Source organism: Lepisosteus platostomus, chromosome 4 (assembly GCF_059453375.1).
Source record: "Lepisosteus platostomus isolate fLepPlt1 chromosome 4, fLepPlt1.hap1, whole genome shotgun sequence".
Lineage (NCBI taxonomy): Eukaryota > Metazoa > Chordata > Actinopteri > Semionotiformes > Lepisosteidae > Lepisosteus > Lepisosteus platostomus.
The window spans coordinates 7,637,615-7,656,282 of record NC_142614.1 but is presented as its reverse complement, the minus strand read 5'-3'; the positions used below and the strand labels follow the sequence as shown (position 1 = coordinate 7,656,282).

Genomic DNA, 18,668 nt, shown 5'->3' with positions numbered 1-18,668 from the left:
ATTTACACTGTGTTTAATTTCTACTTTATTTACAATACCGTTTAATTACACTATGCTGTGAACTACATAATAATAATAATGTATATATAAAAAGGTAGGCGTTTGAGATCGCTTTGATACAGCAAGTACAACACGCTTATCCGGCGCTGGCTAACATGCAGACAATCTCTTCCTCCAGCACACGGGTTCTGCGGGGGGGGGGAGATGACGAGGCTGAGGCGCGGGTTGAGGCTGGACCAGCGAGCCGTGCGTGTGAGCGGGACACGGGGCGGCGGCGCAGCCTGGGCTCCGCTTCTGGGGAGGAGCCGCCGCTTGTCCGGGGAGCCTGGACAAACACCCTCGGTCCTCGTTCCGTCGCTTTGCCAGGAGGCCGGGAAATGAGCACCGATAATGTAAGTCGGCAGCAACGGCCTAATAGATACAAGCGTCGTGTGATAAACACGAATTAAGCAGGGCAATTGCGGATGGATAACCATGCCATTTTTTTAAAGGTCTAAAAAAAAACGTTATATTTGCGCTATAATTCATACAAGAGAAAGAATATGAATATTAATGTGATTTAATCTTTTTATAGACTATGCCTCACTGATGACAGCTGTTATTTTAATAAACGAATGGCATCGGGTTGCTATGGTTACTAAATCGGATCTGTTTGGGGCTAGTATAGTGCAAATCAGTTTTTGAATACTAGAGGTGAGGTCTTCTTTACTACGTTCACTTATCAATACCGACTCTGATTCATATCCCTTATATTAAATTCTCCTATTGTAACGTCATGCGGCAAATGTATATGACGTCACGTTCTGTAGAAAGAGGAGATTCAGCGAATGATCTAACGGAGAAAGTGACGTATCCGGCATGGGTGGGGGGGAGAGGAAACCGGAGCGAGAAGTCCTGGCGAGCATGCGAACCCCCCCCCCCACAGGCGGTTACTCAAACCCAGACCCAAAACACTAACAGCTAACAGCGACGTCACTGTCATCTTTAATGACACCTACACCTCCGTCTATTGGACCTGCTACAAATATCTTCCTCTTACTGAGACTACTGCGATTGTTAAACTTAAGCGTAATTCCGCTCACAATAAACATTCAGGACACTTCTTTTAAAAAATGTTTTTATATTATTAATGTATGTGCCTGCTGCTTTAATCCAAACAGTTTACATCTGCACCCATTTACACAGCCCAGTGTTTTACTGGAGCAATAGAGGTACCACAGTACTGTCTCACCTGGGATTTCGAGGTACAAGCCCAGACCCCTGACCACAGCTCCACAGATGAGTGAGGTCTGTTGTTGGTTTCATGTTCAAGTGGCTGTTGTTGTACAGTTAGGTTACCATTATTGATCATATATCGATTGTCTCTGTTACTCACTGACGTGCTCTTGTCCACTGGCTTGTAGAACCAGGAGATGGAGCAGAAGAGGAGACTGCAGCCCTTTCTCACTGATCTGGCCACACTGGGGTCACTGCAGGTCAGTTGAGTTCTATTATGAGTTAGTTAAACGTGCGGAGGTGTTTGTGGGTCAGTACCGTGCTGTTGGTGAGTGACCTGGTCGTGCAGGGCTGTCTGTGGGTCCGTTTAGCAGAGTGCATATGAGGAAACCCTTTTTCTCCTCTTGACCTTCTGCTGTTGTCTCTCCAGGGCTTCCGGTACTTTCAGCCCTGGCTAAGAGGGAGAGAGGAGCTGCTCCTGACTGTAGTTAATGAGGATCTGGTGGGTACTGGTTTGTGGGCTCCAGATTCCCAGGCTCTCTGCTGAATAAGCTGGAACCACACACCAATCTCAGCTACTTTACCCCTGAGTCCACACTGCCTCTCTCCCTCTCTCCCAGTGCCTCAGATCTCACTAAGAGCCCACACTGCCTCTCTCCCTCTCTCCCAGTGCCTCAGATCTCACTAAGAGCCCACACTGCCTCTCTCCCTCTCTCCCAGTGCCTCGGCTCTAACCGCAAGCCCACACTCCCTCCCTCACTCCCAGCCCGAGCTCTCCCCACAAGCCCACACTGCCTCTCCCCTTCACTCCCAGTGCCTCGGCTCTAACCATGACCCCATACTTCCTCCCTCTCTCCCAGTGCCTCGGCTCTAACCATGACCCCATACTGCCTCCCTCTCTCTCAGTGCCTCGGCTCTAGCCATGAGCCCACACCGCCTCCTTCACTACCAGTGCCTCGCCTCTCGGCACACGGTTTTCTCCCTGGCCAGCACAGGACTCGAGCTCTTTGCAGTGCCAGTGCAGTAGGGCTGGCTGTGCGCTGGCAGCAAAGCGTTGTGACTCTGGGTTTGTGGTCCTGGCAGGGCTGGAGGTCTCCCGGATTCCCAGGCTCCATGGCCTCCTCTCCCAGCTCCAGCAGCAGCAGCAGCACAAGCTCCAGTGGGAATGCTAGAGACCTGTCCCGGGACGAGCAGGCATTACTGCTCTTGAACAGGTGGGTGACCCCTGCGTCTCTCATCCCACAGCACTTTTTGGCCATCCGAATAAACATTATGCAACCTTGGCATATTTTAAAATGGTCTGAACTTCCACCCTTTGTGCCGCAAAATGTATTCAAGAATTTAAAGAACCCACACAACAGCTCAAATTAGCTTTCAGCACGAAGTCAAAACACAGGAGGGGTGGGGGACATTTTTAAAACACGCTCATGGCAGGTTTTGAAAATGCAAAGCCCTTCCTTCAAAAGGCACTCATGCAAAGCACACATTTGAATTGGCCTCAAGGCCAAGGTGGGATGAACATGTGCCACTATGATGAATTTAACACAAGAGGCTCCAGTGTGCATGCTGGGGGTGACTGAGGAGCCTGTTGAGGAGTGAAACAGCTGCTGTCTCTGAGCTGAACTGCCTTTGAGTGTCAAGTGGCTCCTGTTGTTGCAGGAGTTGGTGCGACATTGGCCTTTTCCATCTTTTCCCTTCTTATTCCACAGCTTGACCAACTGGAGTCCTGTAGTATTTATCTGGTGTGCAGTACATTTGGGGCTGCTTGATTTTGTGGTGCCCATTAAATTGCAAGCTATGTCTTTACCTACAGCTCCGCACAATCAAGAGGAAACAGTTAAATTCAGCTCTAGGCTGGGGGAATCATAGGTTGGTGGGGTTACCAGGCCCCTCTTGAATCGTCAGCTGCTCCAGACCTAAGCAAGAAGAGAGCTGAACTTGTCCTGTTAAGATGTTTTGATCTGCATCACGCCATTACCAGAAATAGCAATCAGTGAAACAGATATCAGCCAACCCACAAAGAAAACAGTACAATGTCCAGCTTGTTTATGGAACAGTGATGTGCTTCCTGTCTTTTTCTCTTTCTCCCTGTCTCACCAGGATCAGCGAGGGTTATCTTCTCCCTGCCTCCCCCAGCGACCGAGAGATTGCTGTGCCAGTAAGTCTGCATGTTCCTCATGTGTCTCAGGCATGGTTGGATTTCATTGTTCCCCCTCTGGCCAAGTTGCAGTGAAGGACTTTCTTCCACTGCATACTGGTGAAACGATGAAGGATTTGCCTAGGAGTTCTCATCCCAGTCATCTCTTACCCTTCTGCAGGAAATGAACTGCACCCTCTTCTTATTGGCTGGCTACGCCAAGTATGGCCGCCCCTACGCTTGGATACGGTCCAATCATGAGCGGCTTGTGAACATCGGAGGGGCTGATTCGTTCGTCAGGGACACGCCCATGAAGCTGAAGTCCATTGCTGAATGGAGCACACATGGTAAGCTTGAGAAGGCACCTGTCCAGAGCCCGGCTGCACTGAAACAGAGGACCTTGCTTTAAAGCAGGCATGCACAACTCTGTTTCTGGAATGGCTGTCTCGCTCGCTGCAGGTTTTCCTTCCAGCTCAGCTTTTAACAATCCAGATGAGCTCATTTAAACATAACTGGAGCAGTTTATATGCTTTTTCAAACTCGTAAGAAGCTTCTCATTTAAAGATGCACTCTGTGGGTTTTAGAGGTTCTTTTCACACAAATGGATAAGAGCTAGAAAACTATGATCATCTTTTCCCAATTGTTAGGTCACTTAAACTATTATAATAGTCTACATTCCACAGGCCATAGGCCCATATGGATTAGAGTTGCTTGTCCCTGGTTTATAGGAAATTGCAATGGTAGTTTACGTCTGTGAAGTCAGTAATTGTTTTAGCTGTCAGTAATATCATGCTGTTAGAGCAACTTTGAATTTTGCCAGCAGCTACATCACCCTGCAACTCCCAACTTCCCATCGCATTGAAGCTCAGCAGGTGTGATCCTGGCCAGTACCTAGATGAGAGTCCTCCTGGGAAAGCTAAGGTTGCTCCTTAGAGGGCGCTCATCCTGCAGTCTGTGTGGGTCCTAATTCCCCAGTATAGTGACAGGGACACTACACTGTGAGAAAAAAGGCTCCGTCCTTTCGATGAGATCCTGAGGTCCTGAATCTCTGTGTTCAATAAAAACCCAGGGTGTTTCTTGAAAAGAGTAGGAGTGTGACCTCAGTGTCCTGGCCATATTTCCCCCTGGCCTTTACCAATCACAGCCTTATAATAATCCCCCTCTCTGAACTGGCTTCATCACTCTGTTCTCCTCCCCACTGATAGCTGGTGTGTGGGGAGAGTACTGGTGCATTATGGCTGCCGTCGCATCATCCAGGTGCTGTTGCACATTGGTGGAAGGGAGTCACCATTACCTTTTTCTTCTTCTTCCTCATTATTATTATAATTATACACTCTCACCTGCATCTTTTCTCACCTCTCCCTCTCTCTCTCTGCGGTTGCCCCGGTCAGGCACGCGAGTGTGGGACATGGTCAGTGAGCTGGTGACGCTGTGCACCACTCCTGCTCCCATCAACCCCTTCGCCCTGGACCTGCGGTACCTGGAGCGCCTGCCCCTTGCCGAGCGCTTCCTGGGGTCGGGGGCCCTCATCAACTTCCTGGAGATGATCGTTGTCCACGGCAACCGGGAGGAGCCCTACTACAGCAGGGGTGGGTGTGGCCAGACACAGGGACCACAGTAAATGTCAATGCACACATTCAGGGTCAGCTGTATTTGCAGTCTTAAAACAACAGTCTACAGTCAGATCTCGTTTCCAATAATATTATTATATTATATTAGTATTATACATTATTGGCAAAAATGCACCATTTAATAGTTTCAGTATAATATTTTGTTATATTAAAGTGTATTTTATATTATTATTTTATAAAATAATATAATGTAAAATAAAAATTAATATAATATTTTAGGTTATTTTATTAATAATAATAATAAACTTTATTTTATATAGCGCCTTTAAAGGTGGCTTCTCAAAGCGCTTTACAGGATGACAATAACAATAAATAAGAAGACTACAACAATAAATAAGAAAATTTCACAAGACAGGACACAAGTATAATTACAACAATACAACAATAACAATAGAGGAGACCGTGGAAGGTGGTATCAAGAAGAGCAGAGGGGTGAAGAATGGAACCAGTTAAGTAAAGGCTTTTCTGAAGAAGAAGGTTTTGAGTCTGGATTTGAAGGAGTTTAGAGAAGGTGACTCTCTAATATCCTTGGGCAAAGAGTTCCAGAGCTTGGGGGCATAGCAGGAGAAGGCCCTGTCGCCCATACAATGTAGACGGGCTTGGGGGACAGTAAGGAGGGCAGAATTTGAAGAGCGGAGGTTGCAAGGTGGGGAGTACGGCGATAAAAGTTCAGACAGGTATTGAGGTGCCAAGCCATGTAAAGCCTTGTAGGTGAGCATGAGGATTTTAAAGTCTACGCGGAATTTGACCGGAAGCCAGTGCAAGGACTCCAGGATAGGAGTAATGTGAACACTTGCACTAGACCTGGTCAGGATTCTGGCTGCTGAATTTTGGACATACTGCAGCTTGTTCAGAGTAGATTTAGATACCCCAGGGAGTAGAGCATTGCAGTAGTCAATTCGAGAGAATACAAATATGTTGATCAGCTTTTCAGCCACAGTTAATGATAGCATAGGGCGTAGTCTTGCGATATTTCTAGGGTGAAAAAAAGATGTTTTGACAGTATGCTGTACATGTGGGTCGAATGTTAAGCCAGAATCGAATATAACCCCAAGGTTTTTCAATTTTGATTGAAGCTCAAGTACAGAGCCATCTACAGACAGGGTTACAGGACTGGCTTTTCGAAGTTGATGGGGGGTACCAATAAGCATGACTTCAGTCTTGTCACAGTTAAGATGAAGGAAGTTTTGAGTCATCCAAATTTTTATGTCAGAGATGCAATTAGATAGAATAGAGACAGCCACATCAGTGTCGGGTTTGGTATGGATGTATATTTGAGTATCGTCAGCGTAAAAATGAAAGCTGAGGCCATGTGATCTTAAAAGATGACCAAGTGGGAACATGTAAATGCTGAAGAGCAAGGGGCCCAGTATTGAGCCCTGGGGGACACCAGACTTGACAAGACCAATTTCAGACCTGTACCCATTGAGAGAGACAAAGTGACAGCGATCAGTGAGGTAGGACTTTTGAGGGCAGTGTCAGAGACTTCAAACACAGTCTCGAGACGAGAAAGTAAGATGTTATGGTCAAGAGTGTCAAAGGCAGCACTGAGATCAAGAAGGATGAGTATGGAAAGAGAACCAGAATCAGAAGCTATTGGGAGATCGTTGGTGACTTTGACTAGGGCGGTTTCTGTGCTGTGAAGTTGACGGAAGCCAGATTGGAGGGGTTCGAAAAGGTTGTTTGTCATGAGGTGGTTATGTAACTGAAGTGTGACAGCACGTTCTAGAATTTTAGAGAGAAAGGGTAAGTTGGAGATGGGGCGAAAGTTGTTAAGATTGTCGAGAGCCATGTTAGGCTTCTTTGGCACTGGGGTAATAGCAGCAGTTTTGAGGACCGTTGGTACAATGCCGGTGCTCAAGGATTCATGTATTATATTGAGGATAATGGGACAGAGAGAAGAGAAACAGGACTGGAATAAAGTGGTGGGAATGGGATCTAAAATAGATGTGGTGGGTTTCATGCGCGTAACTAGTTTGTTTAGGGATGCTGAGTCAAGAAGAGAGAAGCTGGAGAGACGGGAACCAGAGAAGTTGGATGAGGAGGGAGGAGGTGTGGAAATTATATCCGTAGTGGAGAGAATGTGATGCCGGATGTTGTCAATCTTAGAACTAAAGAAATCTAAGAATGTGTTGCAAAGTTGTGATGAGGCAGGTAATGTGGTGGGGCAGTTTGGCTTGAGCAGTCTGTTGATGGTGGAGAAAAGATGTCTGGGATTGTTTTGGTGATTTTCAATGATGTGAGAGAAGTAGGTGGATCTAGCAGACTCTATAGTAACCTTATAATCAGATAAGTAATCTCTCCAGGCCTGATAATGTACATTATGTACATTATTATACAGTCTCTGTGGATCCTAATGACCCAGTATAGTGATGGGGACACTATATGGTAAAAAAAGGCGCCATCCTTTGGATGAGACATAAAACCGAGGTCCTGACTCTGTGGAAATTAAAAATCCCAGGGTGTTTCTCGAAAAGAGTAGGGGTGTTACCCTGGTGTCTTGACCAAATTTTCCCCTGTACCAATAATGGCCTAATAATCCCCATCTCTGAACTGCCTTCATTACTCTGTTCTCCTCCCCACTGAGAGCTGGTGTGTGGGGAGAGTACTGGTGCACTATGGCTGCCGTCGCATCATCCAGGTGGAGCTGCACACTGGTGGTGGTGGAGGGGAGTCCCCATTACCTGTAAAGTGCTCTGAGTGGAGCATCCAGAAAAGTACTATAAAAGCATAAGCAATTATTGTTAATAATTGGTATTGTTGCATTTTGTCGATTTAATCATTTGAATGGGTAAGAAAACCAGGAAAGAGAACACAATGACTGATTTTGGTAGTATATCCATTTTTAATACCATGAATCGGTACCCTGGGAGGTGTTCTTCATGCTTGTGGGAGCAGCCTGCTGTCTAGACACGGGCACACTGCATGCTCGGAGCCCCCCAGTGACCGGGACCCCAGTCCCAGCAGGGGCAGGGCGAGCTTGCGCCCCCCTGACACGCGTGTGCGCTTACGCGTGACCTCACTGGCTCCATCCTCTCCACGCAGTGACCGAGGACCTGGACAGCCTGCACCGGCTCCACGTGCGCGCTCTGTGGGACGTCCAGCAGAGGGCGTCGGACAGCGGTCAGGTCACCAAGGGAGAGCCGGAGGAGGACTGAAGAAAACAGACCGTTCCAGGGACTAACACTGAAAACCAGAGTATCGAATTGCTAATTTGAACACAATTAAATTATATGTTTGGCTCTTAAAAAGATGGTTCCAAATCTGAGATTTCCAGACCTGAAACAGATCGCTGTAGCACTTTCAAATGGGTGAACAGTACATCAGCAGGCCTGGAAAACCCTGCTTTAGGCTGGGGAGCATCAAGCCTTCATCCCTGCATTGCTGCAGCAGTGCCGACATCCAGAAAGCAGACTGCAAGCACAGCCACACAATTAGCCCCTGACCACATTAATATTAACAGGAATGAATCTTCTGATTGGCAAGGAGAGACTACAGTGCTTTCCTGAGCATTTGCCCTTTTACTCCAAAGAGGAAATCAAGTGGAACTCCTAAAATCAAAACCCTTATTTTTTTTGCAGGAGATCAGGACCAATAAACCGAACCCGAAAACAACCGTGAAGTGCTCGTCCCTCTGTTTCCTTCCCTCAGTGAACGGGCAGCTCTGTGCGCGCTCAGGTAGTCTTTCTTCCCTGGAGGAAGGAACTGTGGTTGTCGCCTCTGTCCCAGCTGATAGTGCTTTCTACTGCACTCCTCTCCCCTGTTGCCTCCCCACTCTGGGATCTTCGGTGAAGGTGATCAAATGGAGGCTGAAGCACAACTCCGACCCGCCCAGACAAGGTGCCTGCCTTTCAGGGGAGTCAACACTGATCAGATCGAAATGGCCGATCAGACAGCACCTTCACAGAAACCCCGTGCAGAGTCTGTCCTTCAGTGTGTATGTCGTAGCCTGCCACTGTATCACCCTGCAACTCACAGCTGCCAAGCTGCTGAAGCTCAGTAGGTGTGAGCCTGGCCAGTAACTGGATGGGAGACCTCCTAGGAAAGCTGAGGTTGCTGCTGGGCCAGCAGGGGACACTCACCCCGTGGTATGTGTGGGTCCTAGTGCCCCTGTAAAGTGAGGGAGACAATATACTGTCAAAAGGTGCCGTCCTTCGGATGAGACATAAAACCGAGGTCTTGACTCTCTTTAGTCCTTTAAAATCCTGGGGCATTTCTTGAAAAAAGTAGGGTGTTACCTCAGTGCCCTGGCCAATTTTTCCCCAGGCCTTTACCAATCATGGCCCCCATCTCTGAACTGGCTTCATCACTCTGTTCTCCTCCCCACTGAGAGCTGGTGTGTGGTGAGAGTACTGGTGCACTATGGCTGCTATCGCATCATCCAGGTGGGGCTGCACACTGGTGGTGGTGGAGGGGATCCCCATTACCTGTAAAGCGCTTTGAGTGGAGTGTCCAGGAAAGCGTGATATAGGTGTAAGGAAGTAATATCAGTCTCCTTGGGCGGGATCAAGTTAACTCAGCAGTGCCAAAGAAAACACTGACACAATTACTGTATAAAATCATAAGACTTTAATATTCCATAAAATACATTCAAATATATATAAAAAAACTATTCAAAATAAAAATAACAGGTGACTTTTCTTCCCAAGAAACAGGAATCGTCCTATTTACTTAAGGATACCTTTAATACTAAATGCAAAATAAATTAAAAGCCTTTTCTGAACATAGTCCAGACATTGACATTGGTAACATTGGGTTAGGGTAAGAAATTCTTAAATTCCCCCTAAATTCAAGCTGAACCTTTCAACATAGCGTATATATGCAGTATACGTTCCCGACGGCAGGTGGCAGCACTTAGGTGATAAAACCACAGAACAAGCAGGGCATATACAATACACACAAGGAACCCGCAGTGTTTATCTTGACCAGCAGAGGTCACTGCTTTACCATCAGCTCTGAAGCAAACAGGAAAAGTTTACAGGACTGCATTTGATGTTTTTTTTGTAACAGCAGAACTAATGACACTTCGATTATCTACCTGCCAACTAACAGAACACTGAACAAAACACCAGAAAGAGATTTAACTGATCACTTTAGAACTTGGCATGAAATGCACATACAGACACGCGTATTCAGGAATCCCCAATCCAGTGGGAGGGGAGAGCTGTTGAATTTGTTTTGGCCCGATAAGAACATGCTTGGTGCATTTTGAGGGGTCTAGAGTTTGGCACCCCATGCCGCAACGCGAGGTGGAAAGCAATGTCTCCGCCGCTCTCGACATCAAGAATCCCAACCACAGGTCCGAGCCCAGCTGTCCGCCGCGCTGGGGGTGCGGCCGGGGTTAAGGAAAGGGGAAAGCTGGCAAACAGGCCGCTGGATTTGGGAAGCGAACCGGATGAGGCGTTTCCTTAGTGGTGCCTTTCGGCCGATGAGCGGTCTCATTTGCCTGTGAGATCCCTGTAGCAGGACAGCGCCGACTGGCTCCTTGGCACACAGCCGGTCCCGATGCCCGCTGACTGGGCGTGCTCCGTTCCCTGCGGCGCCCGGGGCCGGCTGCCTCCGCCGGGCTCTCAGCCGCGTGTGGCCGAATATTCGACACCGCGAGTTCCTGTTCGAGTTCGTGGCGCGAAGCTAAAACTCCCGTCCCAGAGTCGGGCATCGCGAGGGGCTCAAGTCGATTCCCGAACCCATCGCGCATGAGGAGATCACGCTACTGAAGTGTTTCCTGGAGGCGTCACTGGACTAGAGAACAGCGCCCCCTCCCCATCCCCCTCCCTCCTTCCCAGAGGCGCTTGACAGGAGAGAACGTATTGGGTTACATAACAGCAAACACTGTGGTAAGAGAAGAAACAACAACAACAACAACAAAATACCAGAACTGCTGCATTCCAGAGTGCCACCATGAACAAAAAAAAAAAAAACAGGCATGTCCTGAAAATAACTGAACTTGTGCCCAACTGCTTCGGTCAAGAAGCCAAAGATAAATGTTTTTTAAAAGCTGCCAGGGTACATTCTGTGATTCTTTGAGGAGGGGAGATTTAATTATTTATTTTTTTTGAGAATTCCACTTTGTGCACTTCAGAGCGCCCTCGCCCTCCCCCACACACATGCGCGAAGGGCCAAGGGTTTTGGGGGGGTCAGAGAGGAGGAGGTAATGACAATGCGTCAGTTCCACAGAGCTGTTCGCTGTACCCCGCCTTCTGCCTCGCTCCCTACAAGACGGTCCTGTCTGAGGGAGGACGGGGGCTGCGCTCAAGACGGGCAGTGACCTTCATTGACCGTTTCAACGAACTTATACGTTTCGACTAAGTCTATCGGTTGTAGCTTCGGAAAGACAAGCGGTGAAGAAAGAACGTCGAACGCCTGAACGTCGAACATCAAACGTGCGCTTGAGGTGCCCGTGGGGCGGCTCTGAACATCACGGGCAGATTAACGGGTGATTCGGGGTTTTTTTTTTAAAAGCCACCCACGGAGCCGTTCGTTATTCACGAAACGGAAACTCTGGGGAACTGCGCGTCAGTGGGGCAAGGCGCCATGAGGCGGCGCACTCCGGCCGGACAGCACGGAGCTGCACCGGGCCCCGACAGCGGGAGAACTGCGTTAGTCGTCTCTCCCAGCAGCTCTAAAACACGCCACAGACATTGCACGAGCGGGGAAGCCTGTGGAGACGAAACGCGCGAGGAAGGGCAGCAAGCCCCGACGTGCACCAGGAGCTCGCGAGCGAACTGTCGAGCCCCCTCACCCAAGGAAAAAGAGGGGGGCACCCACACTGGCGGCTGTAGAACGAGCAGCTGTAACAGGACGTGTGGAGACCGGCAGCCCCCCGGGGCTTTCCCAAAGAAAACGACAGGAAAGTGAACTGGATCCAGCGACTCCATTTCGATAGAGGTTCCGGCGGTGGCTGGAACACGGGACTTATCGGGGAGGACGGAAAGGGACCCCAGAGTTTCCCTCTCTCTCTCTCACTCCATCTTCCCGAGGAGATCGGAGATCCGTTTTGGTTTGGGGCACCGTACCTCTATTTATCCTCCTCTCCCCGGTCCCAGAAACACAGACCAGCTTGCATTTGTAGCTTAAACACTCGGCGTAAAAACAACATGGAGAGAAAACAAAATGTAAAATTCTTTTTAAAAAAAAAAAAAAAAAGCTTGTCCCACAAAGTCAGGCAGAGGTGGCTGGAGGCGTTTGTGTGTGAACTGTGCAGGTGTCCACGGCTCTTCCGGCTCCCTGTCCATCCCTCTCGGCGCCTCCCGCCCACCCCCCTCCAGTCCCACCGGTCACTCAGCTGCGGGCGACCAGCGCCAGCCCGAGGCGGTGCGCGCCAGGCCCGTGCCGGCCTCGCCTCACGTCCAGGAGCGCCGGTCTCCCGCCGCCATCTTCCTGGCGAAGGCCTTGAAGGGCGTGTGCGAGGCCTGGGTCCTCTTCTTCCAGCGAACTGGCTTCACAGAAAGGAAAGCAGCTCAGTGGCATCGACGTGGGCAGCCCTGGCACAGCGGCGCAGCCAGAATCCCTGCGCCGGACAGGGCGCGGGACTATGGGTGCACGCTCGGTGCCCTGGAGTTAACGAGTCCCTAGCTCAGTCTCTGGACCGGACAGGCTCTGCTGGCTTCCTCTAAGCTTACTCCTGCATGGACGGCTCAGCTGAGCTGGTGCCTGGCTTAGTCAAGATTAGGCAATTTTTGCCCCTGGTCCATGATGCCAGTACAGATAAAGAGAATGGGAGGCTCTGCAGGTATTCAAACTCAATCATTAGCATTAAAAACATCATGGAATTCTCTCTCCTCTTAAGGGCTGGTGCTGCCCATCTAGATCTGCAATATGCTGCCCTGGATGTTTGGAACATAACCCTCACAGGTAAGAGGCCATTCAGTAGTCTAATTGGTCTTAATGGAAAGAGTTATTCTAGCAAAATCACTTTCAATCAGCTCTGCCTGCCTGCCTTTCCAGAACTAGGGATACCCATCTCCTTGCTCAATCCCATGCACATTCAGTCTCTCCTCATGCCCACTCACCTTTCCCGAAGTTTGCTGGCAGTGTGGAGCTCCTCCCATCAGGGGGCGGGGTCGCGAGAGACCCCGCCCCATCGGCCCCTCCCTCCTGGGCAGTGGCCAATGGCGCCGCTCCCTCCGCCTCCTGCCAGTCGCACAGCGCCTTCTGGAAGGACTTGGCCAGGCAGGCCGTCATGTCTCGCGCCCGTTCGGCCCGGCTGCACCAGAAGACGCGGCACTGCAGCTGCTGGGCCCGGTGCTTGCAGATGTAGAGGAAGACGTTGGGGTGGGTGGTGTCGGCGGCGCAGTAGGCGATGTCCTGCAGGTAGGTCTTGGTCAGCTGCCGGCCGGTGGAGATCTCCTTCACCTCCACGTAGCGCGGGCGCACCACCAGCGCGTGGTCCTTCCCCATCTTGCCCGGCGCCCCCTCCAGCAGCCGCGCGATGGCCTCCTCGGCCTGCTCCAGGTCCAGGGAGTAGATCTTCTCCATGCCCAGGTAGTGCACCTTGAAGAGTGGGTCTCCGTGCGACAGGCTCTCAGTCCGGTCGCGGCCGAACTTGCGGCGCAGGGCGGCGGGGGAGTTGCGCAGGGTGCGCATCAGCTGCAGGGGTCCGAGGGCCATGACCGCGAGCCTCGACGACCGGGGCTCCGAGGAAATCAGCCGCGGCAAGCGGACGGCCTTCGACGCGGCAGGCGCCCTGCGTCCTGGGCCGTTTCTCCGGCTCCGCCGGCGACAGGCCCTCTCTCATTCACAGGGGCTGGACGACTGGGGGGGAGGGGAAAGGAGAAAGACCATCAGGTGTCAGAAAGATCGGCTTGAGCAGCGCACGCAAAAATAAGCCAGCACCCGATTCCAAACCGAATCCAGATCGTTACGTTCGAACCGGCACACCGATCTGGGAAACTCCGTTGGTTTTCCTTGCCTCACTACGCACAGGCCCTAGCAGCTGTGGAAATAAGACTCCGCTTGGAGAGCTCTCGAAGAGAACACGTGCAGGTTTCATTCTTTTGGTTTCAGCCCACGCACGAGGAAAGAGCACGGAAAGTGTTTACTGGCGTCTGTTACTGGGCTACAGAAAGGAGAGCTGCTGGCACGCAGGGGGGTTAGAGAAGGAGAGTCGGTCGGACTCTCGGGGCTGGGGTGACCACACGGGCCGGGGAGCAGGCTTCTCCATTCAGACACAGAGTGTACCGGCAGCAAGAGCACAGTTAATACAGCACAGGCCCCTGCGAACATTAACCAGGCTGACCGAGGCGCCCTGCCCACACTTTCCAGGAGGAGGAGGAGGTGGAGAAGGGCAGAGGTCATCAAGAACAGCGCTCTCTAGATCGCTCCACACATTTCCGCATTCGGAAATCCCCCGTGGAGGCCCGGTCACATTCCCTGACCGCCCCGATCCAAGTCCACAGGGGGATCTGCGGAGAGCAAAGGGATCTTCACGGTTGCACCCCACCTCCGCTCCCGCTGAGAGGGCCGGACTCCCAAAGGTTCTGGGACTGGACCAGGATCACTGGTCAAAATCAGATCTTCCAGCTGCTGTTCAGCCGGGATACGATTGCGACCCCAAAACCACAAGCAGTAGGACTTTTTATCCAAACGATTCATTCAAATAAATAACTAACACGAAAAAATGACATGGTGGCATTCTCTCTTCTCTTAAGATCTGCAATATGCTGGCATGGACGTTCGGAACAGAACCATCACACCTACAACAACACATCCTGACGTTCTTTTCCAGATGGGGATCAGATTTTATATCTGTATCAGCCCTATTTGCAGTATGTATTCTGTACAAACTGTACAGCAACAACAGCTTTCTTCTGCCTGTTTTCCTGCATTCCTTGTTTGTCTTCGCTTTCTATTTGATACGTGAATTCCAGTACGGGACGCCTCCTCTTCTGCAAATGGAACAATAGTTAGGCGATCGCCTTCCCCCCTCCTCTTCCTCCCTTGCAGGAAACACCTTTATGCAGCTTGGCCTATTTTTTCCCCCTGAAGGCGCGGATCCGGGCCCAGCGCTGTGTGCGGAATTGCCGCAGCACACAGACACCCTGCAGAACGAAGGAGCGCAGCCACGTCGTGCAGCCCAGCAAACGTGCAGCCCTCCTCGCGTGCTTCTGCCGAGCCGAGCCGCTCGGATGTTTCTCCAACGGCAGGATCGGCGTTCAGAGACACGGCCTTCCACATTCCGGTTTTGTCGCATTTTTGGCGACGCTGCCCTCTGTGCTGGGTTCAGCTGGAATTCGGCCTTTTTGTTTCACTTCTCGTTCCTCGCAGACGTTCAACTCCTCCAGCTGAACTCCCTGAACCCAGCTCGCGGTTTCTCCCCAAGTCATCCTGACTCGCACCTGTGCTTCTGGCGTGAAGGCCATTTTGGACATGCCGTTCTTAACCTTGGAGGGGAGGGATTGCAATTTCCATCCTAGTGTTCCGATTCCAGGAGATACTCGCTGTCCCCAGGATTTGCACTGATGAACGTAGAAAGCAGGGGATCTCTGTTTTCCCCCTGTTTTGATGACCTTTTAGTAAACGCTTCTAAAAGGGTTTTTTTCCCCCAGTGACAAACGTCCGATTTAATAATTGCATGCCTTTTTCTTTCGGCTGAAGGGTCGCTGGATTATTGCCAAGGCGACAAAGAAAACGGCGCCTGCTGTTGCATACGTCAAACACTAGGTGGCGTCAAAACAAGTTGGCTTTTTAAAACATTTTTTCGAAAAACGCGAAGGCAGGCCCATCACAGCAGGAATGTACAATTGTGGCAGCAGCCGTTGGGAAATGATGAAAGCGTTCGCAAAAACAGCCTTTCGAGAGTTTTCCTTTGTACACCCTCTTCAGCTGTTTGTTTTCCGAGGGCGGCGGCGGCGGGGTTCAGTGCCAGATTAAAGAAAACACTGCCCGTCTGCTCGCTTGGGGAACTGGTCCCCAGGCCTAGTCCTGCGGGGAGTTTTCTATCTTCTCAGGTTTTTGCTCCACCCGATTGCTGAATCGCAGGTTGATTCGATTCTCATTTTCTGTCGAAGGGCGAATGTAAAAATTTGCGCTCAGCGCTGAAAAAGGCGAAAGGGTTGGTAAGTGGTGTTGAAGCAACAGTCATGTTTGTCAGAGCTGCCCTCTTTCTCACAGTGACCCAGCCAGAAAGTGTCCACCTGAACTCAGCCAGGAGAAAACACCCCCCTCTTCTTGACAGAAGAATCTGATACATTGTCCATTCCCGAATGTATCTCGGCCTGTCACAAACTGGTCACCTACTAAGAGCTGTTTAGACAGAAACAAGGAAGTTAAGGAGAGGGCATTACATTCTATATGCATGGGCTGCTGGACATAATCAGCCTTCTTGGAACTCAAGTCTGAACAAGCATGCCGACCAAGTTACATGCACCAATTAGAACCGGAGATTAGGGGATAAAGTGGCGGGAAAACCGGGACCTGCACGGAGAGTATTGGAGCAAACGTGACTAGTATCTTGTCAGCAGATTCTTTACCAATGAAAGACGCCGCAATTTTTAGACAAGCAGCAAAAAAAAAAAAGGAAGATAAAAGAATACGTTGCGCAGCGCAAATAAGGTATACTCAATACGATATAAATCGGGTTTATTGTAGGAGGGCACGTCCGCTGTTGATCTGGAGAAGCGATCCGGCGAGTCACAGACCGGTCCTGCATGCAAATGCGTATGGGAGGCTTGTAGAATTCCACTGAATGTCAGGACACCGACTTCCTCACGGCGTTCGTTTCTGGGAGCTACAATGACTCGCCGCTGCGGATTTTAATGGCGAGACAAACGTCAAGGCGCTTTTAAGCGACCATTACAAGGCGTTTAAATTGGTATCCACTGGAGGATTCGAGTAGAAAGCTTCGAGTGTTGCACCGGCGGAAGGAAAAAAGGGGGGGCTCATTTACAGTACTCTCAGCCCAAGAGGCTTTCTGGAAATACCAGTTATGTAAAACTGTGTCGAGGCAGCCAAGCAAGGACCCCGGACCCCGAGTTAGAGGAAACTTAGAGGAAGCGTGTTCGATTAAAAGAAGTGGTGTGCGTTTTGTATCTCTATGGCTCCTGCCACGAAGCAGGCAGCAATCGGAAAGATGTCGGAGCGGGTGTTATAGAGCTAGCTGTCACAGTCGTCGTTAAACCCACCGAGCAAGCGGACTTCTCGACAAAGAGATAGGAGCACGTCAAAATGTCGATTTGATACATTCATTTGGAAAGCGGAACAAGAGTTCTTAGTATTCCACCGTGTTTCCATCGAGGGTCGGGTCGTTTTTTACGCCAGTCATCGACAGAACGCGACCCCACAGCTTTTTGGATTTAGAAGGTGAAGTTACCGAGGCTCTCAAGAAAGTAGGAAATTAACAGTCGAACCGGTCCCGCTTGCAGTGCGCTAACAAATGTGGCCAGATCGCTGTGTGCAGAGAAGTATTTGAATCCGCGCTTGCTGTCCGGTACTAAACATACGGTTAAAAGCTCCCATCGGCATTCAGCCTGGTTGTCTCTTTTATCCAAAGCGAATTGCATTTGTACTCACACAGCAGCTGTGTCATTCCTGAAGCAATCGGTGTCAGGTACTTTGCTCAGCGGTCCAACAGCTGCTGGCATGCGCGCACTTGAATAAATAAACTGCACGACTAAATGCGCAGCTCAAGCCCACAAACGTGTAAGCGTGTTTATTTAGCGAGTGGACGTAGTGAAATAGATTTGCTCTTACCTGCGGCCGGTGCGTCAGCAACGCGCGTCCGCGTGCGGCGTGCTGCTCTGCCTGTCGGATTGGCCGTCACGCCGGTGGAGCGAGGCAGTCTCTCTCTCTGCAGTTCAGCTTGTAGCCCCGCTTTTAAATTCCAAACCCAAGTGTTAGGGAAAACGCACACTGTCCCCCTTCAGGGCCGAGACAAAAATTCCTGAAAGGGCAAGCACAAACAAAGCATAAACCCTCTAAAATTCCCTGTCAGGAGCAGAGAAATAACCACATTGCCGGTGGTGTGCGTTGGTTTTAATTCCAGGCACGGGTGATGGAAAAAAAAATAAAAAATAAATGTAAAATGTAAAACGGTGCAGGGGAAGCCCAGTTAAACCGTCGCTCCCGGTGGTATTGTGTCTCAGGTGTCCAGCTTCAGTCAAGTGCTCCGCCGCCTGCGTTCTTAAACCGTGAAGTGAGTCTGGGAGGCAGGGAGCGCATCGCATTGTGGTTGTGAGAGTCGTGTCCGTCCCGCACGCAGCTTTTGTGTGTGGGCACGCCCCGGCAGAGCCAGCGTGTTTATCTCCTGGAGGAAGAACGGCAGGTGATGTGTTTTTTTTTATTTTGAGACGCCATCCGAGAGGACACGGCGTGCTGAGTGACACATTATACAAATGAGCTTCCCAGGAGATAAGGAACTGCTACAGTCTGGTTTGATCAAAGTCCGGCCCGCGTTATGTACAGACACAAACCACCTCTCGGTGGTTTGGTTTTTGTAATTTATAACTTTAAGTTGAAAACAAGTCTTCGATACGCTTTTGGAGACGTGGAAAAGCAGCATGAAACCCAGCGTTCCCCCAGCATGAAACTTTCCTCCTTGCTCATCTTTAAAACTTCTGTTTAGTTAACGCTGCATTTTTTGAACAAAATTATAAACTGTTCAGGTTTTGTTCAGTCATTGTTCTAGTTTTTCGGAATGTGTATGCGTTACTTGACCCTTCTGTGTTTGAGAACAGTGTGAAAAGCGA

The 18,668-nt window shown here is 50.1% G+C and overlaps 2 protein-coding genes across 3 annotated transcripts; one reads left to right on the top strand and one right to left on the bottom strand.

Annotated features, from left to right (window-relative positions):
• Positions 1 to 200: 200 nt before the first annotated feature.
• LOC148672367 (uncharacterized) lies at positions 201 to 8,605 on the top strand. The gene is made up of 8 exons (XM_088628037.1): positions 201 to 392; positions 1,404 to 1,475; positions 1,646 to 1,717; positions 2,299 to 2,429; positions 3,316 to 3,373; positions 3,534 to 3,699; positions 4,744 to 4,941; positions 8,029 to 8,605. Exons 1-8 carry the CDS (start codon positions 378 to 380, stop codon positions 8,139 to 8,141), a joined length of 825 nt encoding a protein of 274 aa, XP_088484163.1. The 5' UTR covers positions 201 to 377; the 3' UTR covers positions 8,142 to 8,605.
• Positions 8,606 to 9,533: 928 nt separating this feature from the next.
• LOC148672366 (low density lipoprotein receptor adapter protein 1) lies at positions 9,534 to 13,596 on the bottom strand. 2 transcript variants are annotated; one of them, XM_088628038.1, is made up of 2 exons: positions 12,996 to 13,596; positions 9,534 to 12,422 (listed from the first exon to the last, which is right to left on the bottom strand). In XM_088628038.1, the coding sequence occupies exons 1-2, from the start codon at positions 13,591 to 13,593 to the stop codon at positions 12,265 to 12,267; spliced, it is 756 nt and encodes a 251-aa protein (XP_088484164.1). In that variant the 5' UTR covers positions 13,594 to 13,596; the 3' UTR covers positions 9,534 to 12,264. The 2 variants fall into 2 exon arrangements, with proteins under 2 accessions (XP_088484164.1, XP_088484165.1); XM_088628039.1 differs by having other exon boundaries at positions 9,534 to 12,418.
• Between the last annotated feature and the right edge of the window lie 5,072 nt (positions 13,597 to 18,668).

Coding starts and splice junctions, on each gene's coding strand:
- LOC148672367 (XM_088628037.1), top strand. Junction 1,476..1,645: donor CCACACTGGGGTCACTGCAG/GTCAGTTGAGTT, acceptor TTGTCTCTCCAG/GGCTTCCGGTACTTTCAGCC. Junction 4,942..8,028: donor GGAGCCCTACTACAGCAGGG/GTGGGTGTGGCC, acceptor CTCTCCACGCAG/TGACCGAGGACCTGGACAGC.
- LOC148672366 (XM_088628038.1), bottom strand. CDS start 13,593: ATGGCCCTCGGACCCCTGCAGCTGATGCGCACCCTGCGCAACTCCCCC. Junction 12,423..12,995: donor GCCAGCAAACTTCGGGAAAG/GTGAGTGGGCAT, acceptor CTTTCTGTGAAG/CCAGTTCGCTGGAAGAAGAG.